Raw genomic sequence first — 15,503 nt, forward strand, 5'->3', positions numbered from 1 at the left:
AGGCGGGAAATAGATCCGTATTGTTCCATTCTTGGTGCATACCGCCTCATTAATAATGCACTCCTGGGAAATACGTTGGGCCGCTGGCGGGGCAGTCTCTGATTCGCCCGCCCCGCCGTCACCTCAGGCCTTCAGTAATCTGGGCATCATATTTAAAGGGCACCCCTGCATACAGCTAGCTCTCTCTAAGGGATTGGAAGCTGGTGGAAAGTCATGGCTGCCAAAGGGAGGAAACATGCTGCCCCCAAATTTAGCGATGCCACCCTCAAGTGCCTACTGGATGCAGTGGAGGGCCACCATGAAGTCCTCTACTTCCACTCAGCGAAGACCAACAAGCAAGGCCATCAATCCAGCATGCGAGGCGGTGGCAGAAGTGGTCAGCGCCCATGGCCTGCAAAAGTGGACAGCCACCCAGTGCCAAAAGAAGATGAATGATCTCCTCTGTTCTGCCAGGGTAAGTTACTCTTCTCATCACTCTCAAATCACACACTCACAAACACATCACACATCCACAGGGATCTCACTCGCTTCCAGTTCAAGGGACATCACTATTCACTGTCTCACACAAACCTTCATCTGCTCTGCAGATCGTGTCCTCATCCCATTCATGGGACCACTCACCACCCACACGTGCCAGGCATCCCTCTCATCTGGCCTGGCAGTCATCTTGCTTACACTCTCTCTGTCTTTATTCTTGCAGGACAAGCTGGTACACAACAAAAGGGAGAGGTCACAGACTGGTGGAGGAATGCCCGACAGCAAGGTCCTCACTGACTTTGAGAACAGAGTCATCCGGCTGGCCGGCGATGATATAGAGTGTTACTGTGCTGACGGTCAGGTCGGCGGTGCTCAACCAAGTGAGGATCCAGCAGTGCAACGTCCATCAGACAACCATGCTGTTGTTCCGCAGTCCCCTGCCATGTACTAATTATCTTTCCTTGTTTTTGCAGGTGCATCTGGGAAGAAGCCAAGGAGGTCCATGAGCCAAGTCCTCGACTCAAGCCCCGAAGATACCTCGGAACAGGAAGCTGATGACACCCTCACTGAAGACCCATCACAGCGCTCACCGACACCCTCCTCCAGCACAGAGACACACACATCGGTGCAATCCAGTCCTAGAGTAGCCTTGGGGGTCACAGTCTGGTGAACATATCACACTGCCTGATCCACAGCAGGCAGCGATAGGGACTTCCCAGGTCCCCGGCACTGGGAAGACTGCTGGCGGCCAGAAATCTGCTGAGTCTAAGTCAGATGATGAGCCACTGGTCTCGGTCATACCTCAGTTGCTGGAACTGCAAAGGCAAGCCCGGGAACATCAGGAAGGGATGTCCGCTCCACTCCTCAGATTATAAGGCACAATGGAAGAGTCTGTCCACCTTCAGTCTGAGGTGATAGCGCTGGCATGCCAACGCACCAAGATCAACACTGGTAGGATGGTGGCCACCATGGAGCCCTTGGCCCAGGACATCAGACCTGCACTGCTGTGCGGGCTCAACTCCATCGCTGACGCCATATTTGGCCTCCAACAGTGTCAACGCAAGAAGGGTGCAGGGCAGCTTGATCTCGTTCCAGCTTCCCCTTCTCCTCAAGGAGTCAGCTAGGTGCCCTTGAGCACTCATAGGGAAGAGGATCAGCAGGCGCATACCACGGGGCCATCCATCCAGATGACTCCGGGAGTGTCCGGTGCATCCAACTCCCCACTTCCAGTGATCCCAGCAGCTCTAGCTCCACGGGCTGAGGAGGGTGCCACTGCTATACAGCAGGACTCTGAAAGCAGGCAGGGCCCTCCAGGTCTAGGCCCTCCAGAGGACGCTGGTCAAGGTCATCACAGACAAGGCATAGCAGTCAGCAGGCTGCCTACACCTCTGCTGTGAATGTCCTGGGAGCAGCAAGATGCAGTGGCAGGGTTAGGAAGGTTAAGAAGATGTAACTCTTTTGAGTCAACCAAATAAACTAAATTAACAAAATCAGGGACAAAGTAAAAAACAGTCCCTTCAAGGGAAACTTCAAAAACAAAGACAAAATTTAAAGGAAAGTTAAGATGTAACTCTTTTAGAGTTAAAACAATTAAACTAAATTAACAAAATTAGGGATAAATTAAGCACAGCCCCTAATTCAGGTCAACTGTAAAACCAAGAACAAAGTTTAAAGGAAACTTACAAACTTTAAACCAAAATGTGATTAAAAGGGTCAATAAAACACCCCAGACCCCGCGGTGCCCACCGGGCACGGAAGGCCTCGAGAGTGCCGGCAGATACCGCGTGCTCCCTCTCCAAGGACATCCGGCCGCGAACATAGCCGCGGGAAAGTTAAGATGTAACTCTTATAGAGTTAAAACAATTAAACTAAATTAACAAAATTGGGATAAATCAGGCACAGCCCCTAATTCAGGACAGCTGTAAAACCAAGAACAAAGTTTAAAGGAAACTTACAAACTTTAAACCAAAATGTGATTAAAGGGGTCAATAAAGCACCCCAGTCCCCGCGGTGCCCACCGGGCACGGAAGGCCTCGAGTGTGCCAGCAGACACCGCGTGCTCCCTCTCCAAGGACATCCGGCCGCGAACGTAGCCGCGGGAAAGTTAAGATGTAGGTGCACAGCTTGGGCACGGGTGTTAATCACTAGTACATAATGTTTGCTATTGTAAATAAATTCCCAAGTATGTCCCCTTGTCTAGGGCTCTTTGTCATGATAAGCAGTTCGTGTCACTCAGATGTGAAACCTTGGTTTCTGCACAAGATAAAGGCAGGTGTCTCAGTCCAGGGCCTCTTCCCTGTGAAGTGTGTAACCATCAGACCAAACTGATGGTCTGGCTTCACACTCACTCGAAACATTACTAATGCTTGCACCTCGATGGTGCTTATCATTGCTGCCAGAATGTCGTGGGCAGGCGTCAAAGAGTTCCGTCATTCTCTCTGTGCGCTCTCAGAGATAGGAATGGCCCCCATCTCTTCAGCATCTGTGACCAGTCACGCTGTGCTCCTGAAAGGGTCAGGTGCTGCAGGCTGACAAAGGATCAGGTGCACTTAAAGTTTCATGGCTGCGTCTCCATCATATGACCCGGGTCACAGAGCTGCCCTCAGCCAGACAGGAGTCAGACATTCACAGATACAATGTGAAGATCTATGGAGTGTCCTCACTGCATTTTGCCATCATCCTCCTGGAATCCAGTGACTATTACAGCCTCTGCTGCATCTCCATGACATGAGCCTCAGAACTGAGGGTATGTGCACTGCCATCAGACACAGAGGAGTCAAATATTCACAGATGCAAAGTAAGGATGTCAGAACTGTCTTCACTGCATCTCGTCATCATCCTCCATGAACCTCCCGAGCTCACCTGCCTCGTCTGGCCAGTGCGATGGCCTCATCGCCGGCATCCTCGCCTCTGAGGACCTCATCACCATCATCCCCTTCGACGTCCTCTTCATTGGAGGAGACGTGTGGTCTTCCATCTCTTCCTCAGCCAGGTCCTTCCTCCTGTGCAGTACCAGGTTATGGAGCATGCAGCAAGCAATAATGATGCGCGACACCCTCCGGGGACTGTATTGCAGTGCTCCATTGGACTTGTCGAGGCACCGGAATCTCATTTTCAAAATGCCTATCATTTGCTCCACCAAGTTGCGAGCTGCAGCATGAGCCTTGTTATACCGTCGGTCTGCTGCAGTCTGAGGCCGCCACACGGGTGTCATCAGCCACGTCCTCTGCGGGTAACCCTTGTCCCCGAGGAGCCAACCCTACAGCCTCTTTGCACCCTGGAAGATGTTAGGGAACTGCGACCTGCTAAGGATGTAGGAGTCATGGACACTCCCTGGGAATCGTGTGCAGGCCTGCAGGATGTGTTTGTGGTGGTTGCACACCAGCTAACATTCAGTGAGTGGAAGCCCCTGCTGTTGACATAGTTGACTGCTTGTTGCCATGGAGACCTAAGCACTGTGTGAATGCAGCCAATGGCATCCTGCATCTGTGGAAAACCTGAGATCTACACAAATCCCAGTGGTCTTGCTTCCAGACTTTCCTGGTCCTGTGTGAAATGCACAAAACTCTGTGCCTTTGCGAAGATGGCGTCCATGACCTCCTGGATACACTTTTGTGTGGAGGCTTGCGAGGTCCTGCACAGGCCACCTGTGGAGCTCTGGAAGGAGCCACTGGCATAAAAGTTGAGCACCGCGGTCATTTTCATGGCCACTGGCAGTGGATGCCCTCCAGGTCCCCGTGGCACCAAATCCTGCAACATGTGGCATACGTGACCAACCCTTCCATAGGCATGCTCAGTCTTTGGCAGCACAGGATATGAGTCATCTGCAGGCCTGACAAGTACCATCTATAGACCCTGGGTCCAGTGATGTGCCTATGAGCGATAGCTCTCTGTGGATCTTCAGCTGCATGCGCAGCAGGCCCTGCCTCCCCTTCACCTTGGGGAAGGTGCTCCTCCCTTTGCCGAGCCAGGTACCTCTGATGCTCTCTTCTTCTTCCTCTCTGGTCTCTGTAAGCCATGAGGCACACCGCTAAATCACCAGGCTCCATGATCCTGATGTTTTCCTCCTGCAGGATCAAAGAGAGAGACTCGTTGGCTAGCATATGTGTCCTAAGAACTTCTCTTGGTTAGGTCTGAAGGCCCCTTCACACATCCCGGAGATGCTGGCCACCATTTCTACGGCCAGTGTTTAATGTGCTTCATGGCTGCCAAAACCCCACCCACCTCTGCCGCACTCCACTTAACTTATTGGCAGCAGCTTTACCTACTGGTGTGCTCTCAGCTCAGGCGTAGGCATTCTCTTAACCTGCACTGCAAGGCTGCACTGTTAGCTTGAACCATGGGATACTGGTCCAAACCTTAATAAAGATATTGCAAAGAGCTGTGAGCGCCTCCACCAGTGACTGCACCATGGCCGCCTTTCACAGGGGGATTGTACAACTTGCCCAGTCGTCCAATTGTCCTGCTGCCCAATGAAACATACATTAATCTGCAGTCTGCGCCTGAGGGGTGTAAAGTTCTGGAGCATTTGGTGACACTTTCATGCTTTTGTGTTGCTTGAGTGGGCGGAAATGCTCCAGAGGCTTGACTCTAAGCCTGAGCCATGTCCATGGAGCTGCAGCTGAATCGCCTCAGCTGGGGATGAATGCTGACTTTTGACAAGCTTTTCCAAGTACATGGCCACTTTCCTCAATGCCCCCCAACCCCCTTCCCCCAACACCTCGGCATGTACTTGTGTATTTGTGTACTTCCTCCAGTCTGTGCTGTCTTGCCCCCCTCGCCCCATCCCATCGGGCCCCCAGCCTGACCCACACTGGAGCCCTTGCCCAGCACTGCACTGAAAGCCAGCCAAGCAAAAGTAGCTAGCCTGTGCCCCCGAATGTGCAGTGTCTTGATGTTCTACGGGCATTCACCTTCGAGTTGCTCTTGAAGTTCAGCTCACCAGGTGCACACCTTTTAAAGGCAGCCATGAAGCACACCGTTTTGAAGTCACGTCGATGTGGGCAGTAAATTTGATAGGGAGAGGTGATTCCAGTGAGCAGGAGTTACAATGAGATGCTAAAGTATTGAAATTAAGTTCCCAGCATGTGGCGTTAGGAAACGCGGCCCGCCATTGACGGGTGGAGCGGATGATCGCAAACAGGTTTCACAACGGTGTGAAACTGATTTTTGGTCTTCTCACCATATTGTCCTGCTCCGGCTGCCATGACGTCCGTTGCCAACGTGGCCGGAAAATTCCAGCCTGAGCCCTGACATATATCGGCCCCACCCTCCTCCCAAATATTGCCAGTCCTTCCTAAATCACAAGCAACAACTGCTATGAAGAGAATGTGGAGTGCAGCTGGGGGTCTGGAGTTGCTGGCATCAATGTTAAGACAAGCAAGAGGCTGGATTTTCTCTGCGAGCTCTTGGACCTCACAGTCAGGCTGAAACGGGGGTCAGAAGCCTGAACTTGTTGGGGAGAAGTCACTCAATGTGATTTTTTCCAGAATGACCAATTCATGGTCAGAGGGAAGGCTCGCTTTCCAAATAAGGATGGTGGGTGGGCTATTGAAGCTGGTGGGCCAATCAGAGGGCTTACAGCTTGAAAGCATCCACAGAATGGCATGGCAGTTAAGTGAGAGAGAGGAAGCTTCAAAGTGGAGGTGCCTGTTGTATTATCTCTTCCTAGATTAATAGAAAGGAAACTGAAGAGCAGGCAGAGAGTTTGGGCACAAAGATTTAATGGCAACTTCTTGCTTCAGCTTACGAGTGCTAACTAACTGTGCAAGAGAATTGAATCACGTGATATTTCATAACTTCCCCTAACATACATGTTAACATAAACATATATTTAAATGATTATGTTTAACATATTATATACTCTATCACAACACTGCATTGAGTCTCCAACCCTTTTAAATTTAAAGTAAAAAATGACCTTTGCAGCCAGATCACTACTATGGTGTGGGGAGTTAGGGGGGTGCGGTGTGGGGGGGCCCTCCACAAAGCAGCCTGCGGCAGCTGCAGCACCCTGGCATGCAGGGGGGGGTCTTTAGGCCAGTCTGCCACTGGGATGCCACCTCCAGGCAGCTAATTACCTGAATCATCTACCTACTGTTTAAGGGCAGGGAGCCCTGCCACCACACCCACCACCCAGCCCCCATTTTGCCTCCAGGAAAATGGCCCCAGCGGGCAGGATGGAGTGGGGGAACTAGCAAACAGGGTGGTCCTGCCTGCCTCCGTTCCTGGCCCTGACAGGGGCTCAAAATCCAGCCGAGGGTTATTGTTTCTGAATCTCACACTGGACTCTCACTGAAACAGCGCAGGAAAGATTTAGAGGTCAGGGTGGAAATGGAAAAGGCGAAGAGCCACAGGCAGTTCAGGGTAACAGAATCATTCAGTGAAGCAGTCACCTAAATTCCATTTGGGTTTCTCATAATGTAAGCTACAAATACAGTGTGTATTAGATAGAGAAAGCACATGTGAACTGCTGTCTCACATGGAAGGAGTGTTTGAGACGCTGGATAATGATGTGGGAGAAGGAAATGGGCAGATGTTGCATCTCCAGGACCTGCGGAGGAATGCTCCAGTAATAGGATAGCTGGAACTAGTGATGGTGAAAAAGCTGACAAGAGTATTATTCAGGGAATCAGTCCCTTTGAATGACAGGGAGGGCTGAGGAAAATATGCTTAGCTGTGGGATCATTTTGTATGTAATCGAAATGGTTGAACATGACCTGGTAATTGAAAAGGCTCATAGAACAGGAAGTGAAAACTACAGGGACCCTATTGATGTTGTGAGAGGGAGGGGCGATGTAAGAGCAAACATTTGGGAGAAGGGCTCGTTTGAAGGAAAAGGGAGAGATTTCAGAAGCTCTGTGGAAAATTGAGCCATCAGAGAAAACTGAGGAGTTCTTAAGTTTTACGATGCATTAACTCCCTCTGTGTAGACTATCTTTTGGTTCTCCCTCCCTCTCATGCTCCAGTTTTTTCTCTCTATTTTTCCAATCTCACTGAAATGTCTGTTTATCTCTTTGTCATTGGTCTGATGAAGGGTATACATATCTATTCTTTTTACTGATGCTGACTAACCTCCTTTATAGTTCCATCATTTTCTGTCTTCACTTCTGAAAGAGAACCCTGCTGTTTTAAAAATATTGATTTTCCTCCTGATATTTCACAGAGAATTTTTTTTCTTCTTTGAGTTCTTCAAGCTCAAAATTTTCTATTTGGGACCAATGTTTATTTTGTACATCCTTTACTTTGCTCTCATCTTTGTTTTGTTCAGGTTTATATTTCTTCAAAATGTAATTTATGAAAATATAAAAGTAGCGGAAATAGAATGTTGAGGTGTTGAGTGCTATTAGGATTTTCATTCACTTTATACTGTCGGATTCTAGCATGCTATCGCAAACATTATTTTGCTTACTGTCTGTGGTGGAATCCGGGAACTTGCTTTTTCTTTTCGATTGTTTGCGTTCTTCATCTCTCATTTTTCTCTCAGCACCCTGGAAGCAAAGACATAAGAAGAATATGGAGTGACTCTCCAGAATATGAATTGTAAATTAAATCGTTAACAGAAGTCAAATGGTTTCCTTATGTAAAATTCAAATAGTTAATTGCACAGGACTGTATAAGCAATAAGGTACTAAAAACCAAATTCTATTTTATCATTCTCAAAGGATCTATGTATTGTATTTCCTGTTGGTAGATCCAATTGTAGAGTCATAAAATGATACAGTGCAGGAGGCCTTTGGTTGAGCTATCCAATTAATCCCATTTCCTTGCTCTTTTCCCATAACCCTTTAACTTTTCTCCTTAAAATTGTTTAACCAACTCACTTTTCAATGTTACTATTGAATCTGTTTCCACCTCACTTTCAGACAGTGCATTTCAGACCATAACAACTCACTGTGTAAAGAAATGTTTCCCTCAAGTCACCTCTAGTTCTTTTGCCAATCATCTTAACTCTGTGTCCTTTGGCTCCTGACCATTTCTGCCACTGAAAATGACTTCTCTTTATTTACTCTATCAAAACCATTCATGATTTTGAACACCTCTAACAAACTTATTCTCAATATTCTCTGCTCTAAGAACAACCTCAGCCTCTCCTGCCTCTCTACGTAACGGAAGTCCCTCATCCCTGTGACCATTCTAATAAATCTCTTCTCCACCTTAAAGTCTTGACATTCTTTCTAAAGTGTGGTTCCAGAATTTAACACAGTAGTTCAGCTCAGCGGTGTATCTTTTTCTGAAAGGACAGGGGGAAATAAACTTTTTACTCTATTAATAGAGCCAAGGATTTTTAAATAGCTTTCTCACCTTGTCCTGCCACCAACAAAGTTTGTGTATATACCCTTGGGTCTCTCTCTTCTGACACCCTCTTTAAAAGATATCCAATCAATTCATACTGCCTCTGCTCTTTCTCATCCCAAAATGCATCACTTCACACATCTGTGTGTTAAGTTTCATCTACCATGTGTCCGCCCATTTCACCATTCTGATAATGTCCACTTGATGTCAGTCATTATCTGCCTCATTGTTTACTACATTTGCAGGTGTCACATAATCTGCAGATTTTGATATTATAACCTATATACTCAATTCCAGATTAATATAAATCAAAAAGAGCAGTGGTCCTCGTACTCAGCTGTGGGGAACACCACTGTGTATGTTTTTTTGGAGTAATCCGATTAATCTCTTTACCTCCTTTAGGCCATTGCTAATCTATTACTTTAATCTGACTAAAACACTCAAAAAATAGATAACTGCCACTAACAGTTTAATCTAACTGAATCTATCTACTGTCTAACAGTCTATGCAAAGTGGCTGGTCAGGAGACGAACTATCAGATCATTATTAGTTTCCAAACCATGCATTTACATAGCTTATGAAAATATAAGGGTGGGGTATAGGACCACATACCTTATAACTGGATAAACAAAACAGATATCTCTATACTTTGGGTGCACCTTAAACTCCAAAGAGTTCTTTCTCACCCATTCTCTCTTTCACTGTCACATTCCATTTCAGCTCCATCTGTTATTTTGTGATGGTTCATGCCTCAGGTATATATTACATATCTTTCACTAATCCTGGCTCAGGTTTTAAAGGAGATCCTATCTCTTTTCATTTTCTACCATTATTCATAATAGAAAAGAAAAACATACTTACACCAAAGACCTCTGCAGTACACTGGAGGTTTATATTGCAATGACTCGTCAGCCAGTGCAAATTTAATATAATTCTCTGCAGTCATTGCACTCAACCAGCAGGCATTTTCCTACCATGACTAGATTGCTAACTAAGTGTTGCTAATAACTACAAACCTTTCCACAGCATTCACCTGTCATCCAATGAATGTAATAATACAGTTGAACATCTATTGATTCGCCGGTCAGGCAATTCACCTTAGCTTAATCATAAATCCCTCTGTTATATCCTGTTTGCAACAGACTTCTTTGTAACTTTGAGAAATCTCCCTTTCATAATTTTCCATTAGTAAGACATTTACAATAACGCCATGTACGCATCATTTGTATGAAGAAATGGGTGTGATTCACCGGTTGAGAAAACAAGTGTTTCACTCCCTATTATAAATGCAAAGTTTTAACGACTAGGTTAGTGATCTTATACATTGCCCACAAGGTTTACCTTCTAGATATGGTCTGCAAAGCATGGGACTTAGAAACATACTTTGAAAGCCAATAAGAATTTCATGTTTTTATTTAGAACTTGCCCACAGGTAACACATGAAATGAACTGATGAGAAGCCTGCAGATCTTTTCCAGCATTTTCTGCTTATCATTTCATCAGTCTCAATGTAGTAATCAAGTCACAAAGATTTGACATAACTCAATCAATCCCACAATATGTGCACAAGTCAGGGGGCATTCCTCAACTTCACTCACCCAAACTGTTCAAAAAAAACTATTTTGCAAGTTTTGGCATTTCAATTGTGCAATGCATATTCCTATCGCTGAGATTGTTTTTATCGCAGCAATGGGCAAAGCATTTCCTTTTTTATCAGAGATTCATCTTATACTCAAGAAGAAAAAAATCTTTATCCACTGGCATCAATAGGGGTTTCAGAAAGGGAGGAGGTCAGGATAGATTTTCTCCCATAATGTTAACTCTTTACAATAAAAAGATATAAGTTGCAGTACTTGCCCAGAATAAACCACAATGCTGAATAAATTTTACTTCAGATATGGTCTACACTAACATGAACTACACAACACGTTAATCCTTTAGCAAATCCAGTTTAGCATTAGAAAATAACTAGAATGCTCACAATATTAATATGTAGTCTTTGGGAAATGACTGAACCATTTTCTATTAACAAAATATTTAAATAGATTTTCATATAAATTATAATATTGACACCCTCATAATAAAGCTCTTGATATTCTGTCAAATATTTGGTTTAACCTCCAAACTCAGAAGAGCAGCTTGTATGAACATTTCCATTTTCTACACTACCCTTTTAGTGTCGCTGAGTAAGGCTGACAACTTTGTACCAATCAGGACTAAAGGGTGAACAAATTAGTGCTGTGGCTCGATGTTCACGGGGAATTAGATTATGATCAGCCAAATTTACCATTTTCTCTTTATTAATACCTGAAGCTTCTTTTCTTTTACAATTTCTCCACTTTTTAATTTTCTGCTTTTCTCTTTTCTATATTCCTTAATCTTTGCTGGTTATGGAACATAGGACTTAGGAGCATGATTAGACCATTCAGCTTTTCAAGCCTGCTCCACCATTCAATAAGATCATGGCTGATGTGGTCGTAGTTTCAGCTCCACTTTCCTGTCTGCATCCCATAACCTTTGACTCCCTTGTCTAACAAAAATCTTTCTAACCCTGCCTTGAAAAAATTTAAAGACCCAGTCTCCACTACCTTTAGGGGAAGAGAATTCTACAATCTAATGACCATCTGAGAGAAAACAATACTCCTCTTCTCTGTCTTAAAGGGGAGACCTCTTATTCTTAAGCTATGTCCCCTAGTTCTAGTTTCCCCTCCAAGAGGAAACATCCTCCCAGTAACCACCCTATCCAGTCTCCTCAAGATCTTATATGTTTCAATAAGATCATGCAATGTTGGCATTTATTTTGAGAGGACTAGAATATAAAAGCAGGGATGTGCTGCTGAGGCTTTATAAGGCCCTGGTCAGACCACGTTTAGAATTTTGTGAGCAATTTTTGGCCCCGTATCTCAGGAAGGATATGCTGGCCCTGGAGAGGTTCCAGAGGAGATTCACGAGAATGATCCCAGGAATGAAAGGCTTAACATATGAGGAATGTTTGAGGACTCTGGGTCTATACTCGATGGAGTTTAGAAGGATGAAGGGGGATCTGATTGAAACTTACAAAATACTTAAAGGCCTGGATAGAGTGGACATGGGGAAGATGTTTCCATTAGTGGAAGAGACTAGGACCTGAGGGCACAAACTCAGAATAAAGGGAAGACCTTTTAGAACAGAGATGAGGAGAAACTTCTTTAGCCAGAGAGTGGTGAATCTATGGAATTCATTGCCACAGAAGGCTGTGAAGGCCAAGTCATTGAGTGTATTTAAGACTGAGATAGATAGGTTCTTGACTGGTAAGGGGATCAAAGGTTACAGGGAGAAGGCGGGAGAATGGGGTTGAGAAACTTATCAGCCATGATTGAATAGTGGAGCAGACTCGATGGGCCGAATGGCCTAATTTCTGCTCCTATGTCTTATGGTCTTATAAGATTTTACTATTAAATATCAATATCCTCTGGATACCAAACACAACAGCTTTTAAGACACCCCACTACAGATTGCACAGATGAAACTGTACCTTGTCCACAAATATTTTAATCTGACAGACAGCCCGGTGAATAGGCTTGTCTGATTTGGCTTCACAGTCATAGGTGTCTATCTGGAGATTCAAGGGAAGACCTTTGACTCCCTTCTGTGAGGAGAAGTCTGTACTAAGGCAGTTAATTCCAATGTAAACCTATTGGAGAGAAAAGAAAATGGAAAAATTATTTTCTGCACACTGAACCATGCTTCTTTTATATTAAAGCATCCCATTTGGGCAAGACAGGAATTTTGGACTGAATTGTTAGAGGCTTCAGAATATGATTATCCGAAGGGAGGGGTGACACATTAACATTCTCATACTTTACTGGAAAGATAATTACAAATAAATGCTTTCTTACAGGTGAACCCTATGCAAAATTACAGGTAATCCGTGCTAAACAGGTTAAAGTGAGTGGGCAACAAACTGGCAGATGGCATATGATGTATGGAAGTGCGAGGTTCTTCACTTTGACAGTAAGATTAGAAACAGAGGGCAGAATTTTCCTTCCCGCGGGCAGTATAAGCCCGACCTGATCAGGCGTAAAATAGCGCACGGCGATGTAGGGTGAGTGCCCCGAAGTCATCGTGCACTTGTGCGATATTTTGGTCGCCAGGTGCGTGCGAGAGTCGGCAGTGCACCCGCCGACAATTAAGAGGCCTATTAAGGCCATTAATCTATTAATTAACAGCGATACTTTTGTTGCCGGCATAACCTTACAGTTGGCAGGCGGGTGAATCGGCCAGGCAGCTTTTGCGTTTTTGAGGAAACCTCAACCACAGGCAGGATGAGGTTTCCAACCTTAATTTTTATTATGTCCCTGTTCATGTGAGTGAGTCCTATGTGTGGACATTTTTTTCAGATTTTCAAAATCTCTATTTTAAAAGTCCTTCTGCCTCCCTGCCTTCAGGGAGCTTTCAGTACGTTTCCCCGCACATGCCGAGACTTTCACGTTTGCCCTCTTCCCGCCCCCACCCCGGCAGAGCCAAGCTTCTCAGCGCGCCTTTCATGCTGGCTGGCCCGTTAATTGGTCAGTCAGTGTGAAATCGCGGTTGGGGGGGTGCGCCGATCATGGGCAGCGGGTCATTTCCTGGCCGCTCCCAGGCCCGGCTGCCACACCAGCCTGACGACCAGAAAATCCTGCCCATAGAATATTTTTTTGAATGGTATGAAACTTCTAAATCTTAATGTTCAGATGTACTTGTACAAGGCGTATGGAGAGTTAGCATGCAGCTCCAAAAAGCAATTAGGAAGGCAAATGGTTTACATTGGTCTTTATTGCAAGGCAATTGGAGTACAAGAATAAGGAAGCCTTGCTACAATTGTACAGGGCTTTACTAAGACCACACCTGGAATACTGTGCGCAGTTTTAGTCTCTATATCTAAGGAAGGATATACTTGCATTGGAGGTGGTAAAGCAAAGGTTCACTGGATTAGTTCCTGGAATGAATGAGTTGACCTATCATTAGAGGCTGAGTAAGTTGAGCCTATATTGGGGAGGTGGTGGCAAAGTGGTATTGTCACTGGGCTAGTATTCCAGAGACTCAGGGTAATGCTCTGGGAACCTGGGTTTGAATCCCACCACGGCAGATGGTGAAATCTGAATTCAATACAAATCTGGAATTAAAAGTCTGATGATGACTATTGCTGATAGTTGCAAAAACCCAAATGGTTCACCAATTCCCTTTAGGGAAGGAAATATGCTGTCCTTACCTGGTCTGGCCTACATGTGCCCTCTGAGCAAGGATTAGGAGTGAACAATAAATGCTGGCCTTGCCAGTGATGCCCATGTCCCATGGATGAATAAAAAAAAATATTCTCTAGAGTTTAGAAGAATGGGAGGTTTTGTCAATGAAACATACAAGATAGACATGGAGAGGATGTTCCTTCATTGCTGGGCGATCTAGAATACAGGGGCACGGTCTCAGGATAAGGTGTCAATCGTTTAGGACTGAGGTGAGGAGAAATTTCTTCACTCAGGAGGTTGTGAATCTTTGGAATTGTCTACCCCACAGGGTTGTGGGTGCTCCATTGTTGAGTATAGCTAAAGCTGGGATAGATAGATTTTTGGTGTCACAGGCAATCAAGGGGTATGGGGAGCAGGCGGGAAAGTAGATCTGAGGCAGAAGATCAACCATGATCATATGGAATGGCGGAGTAGGCTCGAGGGGCCATATGGTCTACACCTATTTGTTCCTATTTCTTCTGATCTTAACTATAGAGTGAGATTACGTTATTTGGTGTCTTTGATATTTCTTTAAACTCTGTCATATTTCTGCAAATGACCTGCCAGTGTGGTATAATTTCAAGGATTGTCCTGGTATAATGTCTGCACGGTGTGATTTTATTAAAAAACAGGACTTATCATTCTATTTGTTTTATTAATTAATGCTCATGACTGATGCACAAATTGATAGCTGTGAAAATACAGAAGAGCCATCAAACTGTGTTCAGACAAATCCAAGTGAAGCTCCTCGGAGTATTTATTGTACAAAACATACACGGCATCTGTCGCTTTACCGGCAGGATAATAAAACCGATCATGTGCAACCTTATTGAAATTGAAGTCAAATACGTGCAATATTCCTTTCATGACCATATGGTAAACAACCAGATTTTGCCATTGAGATTATTTTTGACTTCACCGTTCAAATGAACACCATTATAGTGACGGAGGGCAGTGAGCCATTGGGTTACAGCATCCAAAATCAACCAATTGTATGAACTCTGTATGAGAGCCATTTGGAAATTTCAGTTACCTGGGAATCAGCATCAGTGTGGTCTTCATGCAAACATTTCTATTAGACTTTCAAATGAAGGAAACCTTTTGTCTCTGACAGTGCTCGCTGGACATTTGTTCACTAGCAAACTCATACAAAAATCATTTTAGCAGGAGTATGCTACTCTTTAAGCTCATGTTTCAAATGCCTTGTATGGTCTGAATTTGACCATGGATTTTGAAATCCTGACATCGAGGTGAAAATGGAGGTCCTGAACCCGCTCTCGCTGGCAGTGGGGGCAGCTCGGCAATATTCTTGGAGGCGACCTCCTAATTGGCCACCTCTGGGCTCGCCATCCAATAGGACAGTGGGTAGGTAGGGTGTAGATGCTGTCAGCCCAATCACAGGCCTCAATACGGAGATGCACTCAGAGGAGAAATTTTAATTTAATACACGTGGTTTTCGCATGTCGGTGCAGACTCGATGGGCCGAAG

At 45.1% G+C, this 15,503-nt stretch overlaps 1 protein-coding gene across 5 annotated transcripts in view; it reads right to left on the reverse strand.

The window, feature by feature from the left end:
- LOC121291087 (grainyhead-like protein 3 homolog) overlaps positions 1–15,503 on the reverse strand; it is a 98,010-nt gene that overhangs the window by 17,576 nt on the left and 64,931 nt on the right. For all 5 annotated transcript variants that reach the window (XM_041212125.1, XM_041212126.1, XM_041212127.1 and 2 more), the window contains exons 9-10: positions 12,287–12,445; positions 7,889–7,967 (exon numbers count right to left, since the gene is read on the reverse strand). In XM_041212125.1, coding sequence (XP_041068059.1) covers positions 7,889–7,967; positions 12,287–12,445 — 238 coding nt within the window. The remainder of the gene's footprint in view (positions 1–7,888; positions 7,968–12,286; positions 12,446–15,503) is intronic.

The sequence above is a fragment of the Carcharodon carcharias genome, chromosome 19 (assembly GCF_017639515.1).
Source record: "Carcharodon carcharias isolate sCarCar2 chromosome 19, sCarCar2.pri, whole genome shotgun sequence".
Taxonomy (NCBI): domain Eukaryota; kingdom Metazoa; phylum Chordata; class Chondrichthyes; order Lamniformes; family Lamnidae; genus Carcharodon; species Carcharodon carcharias.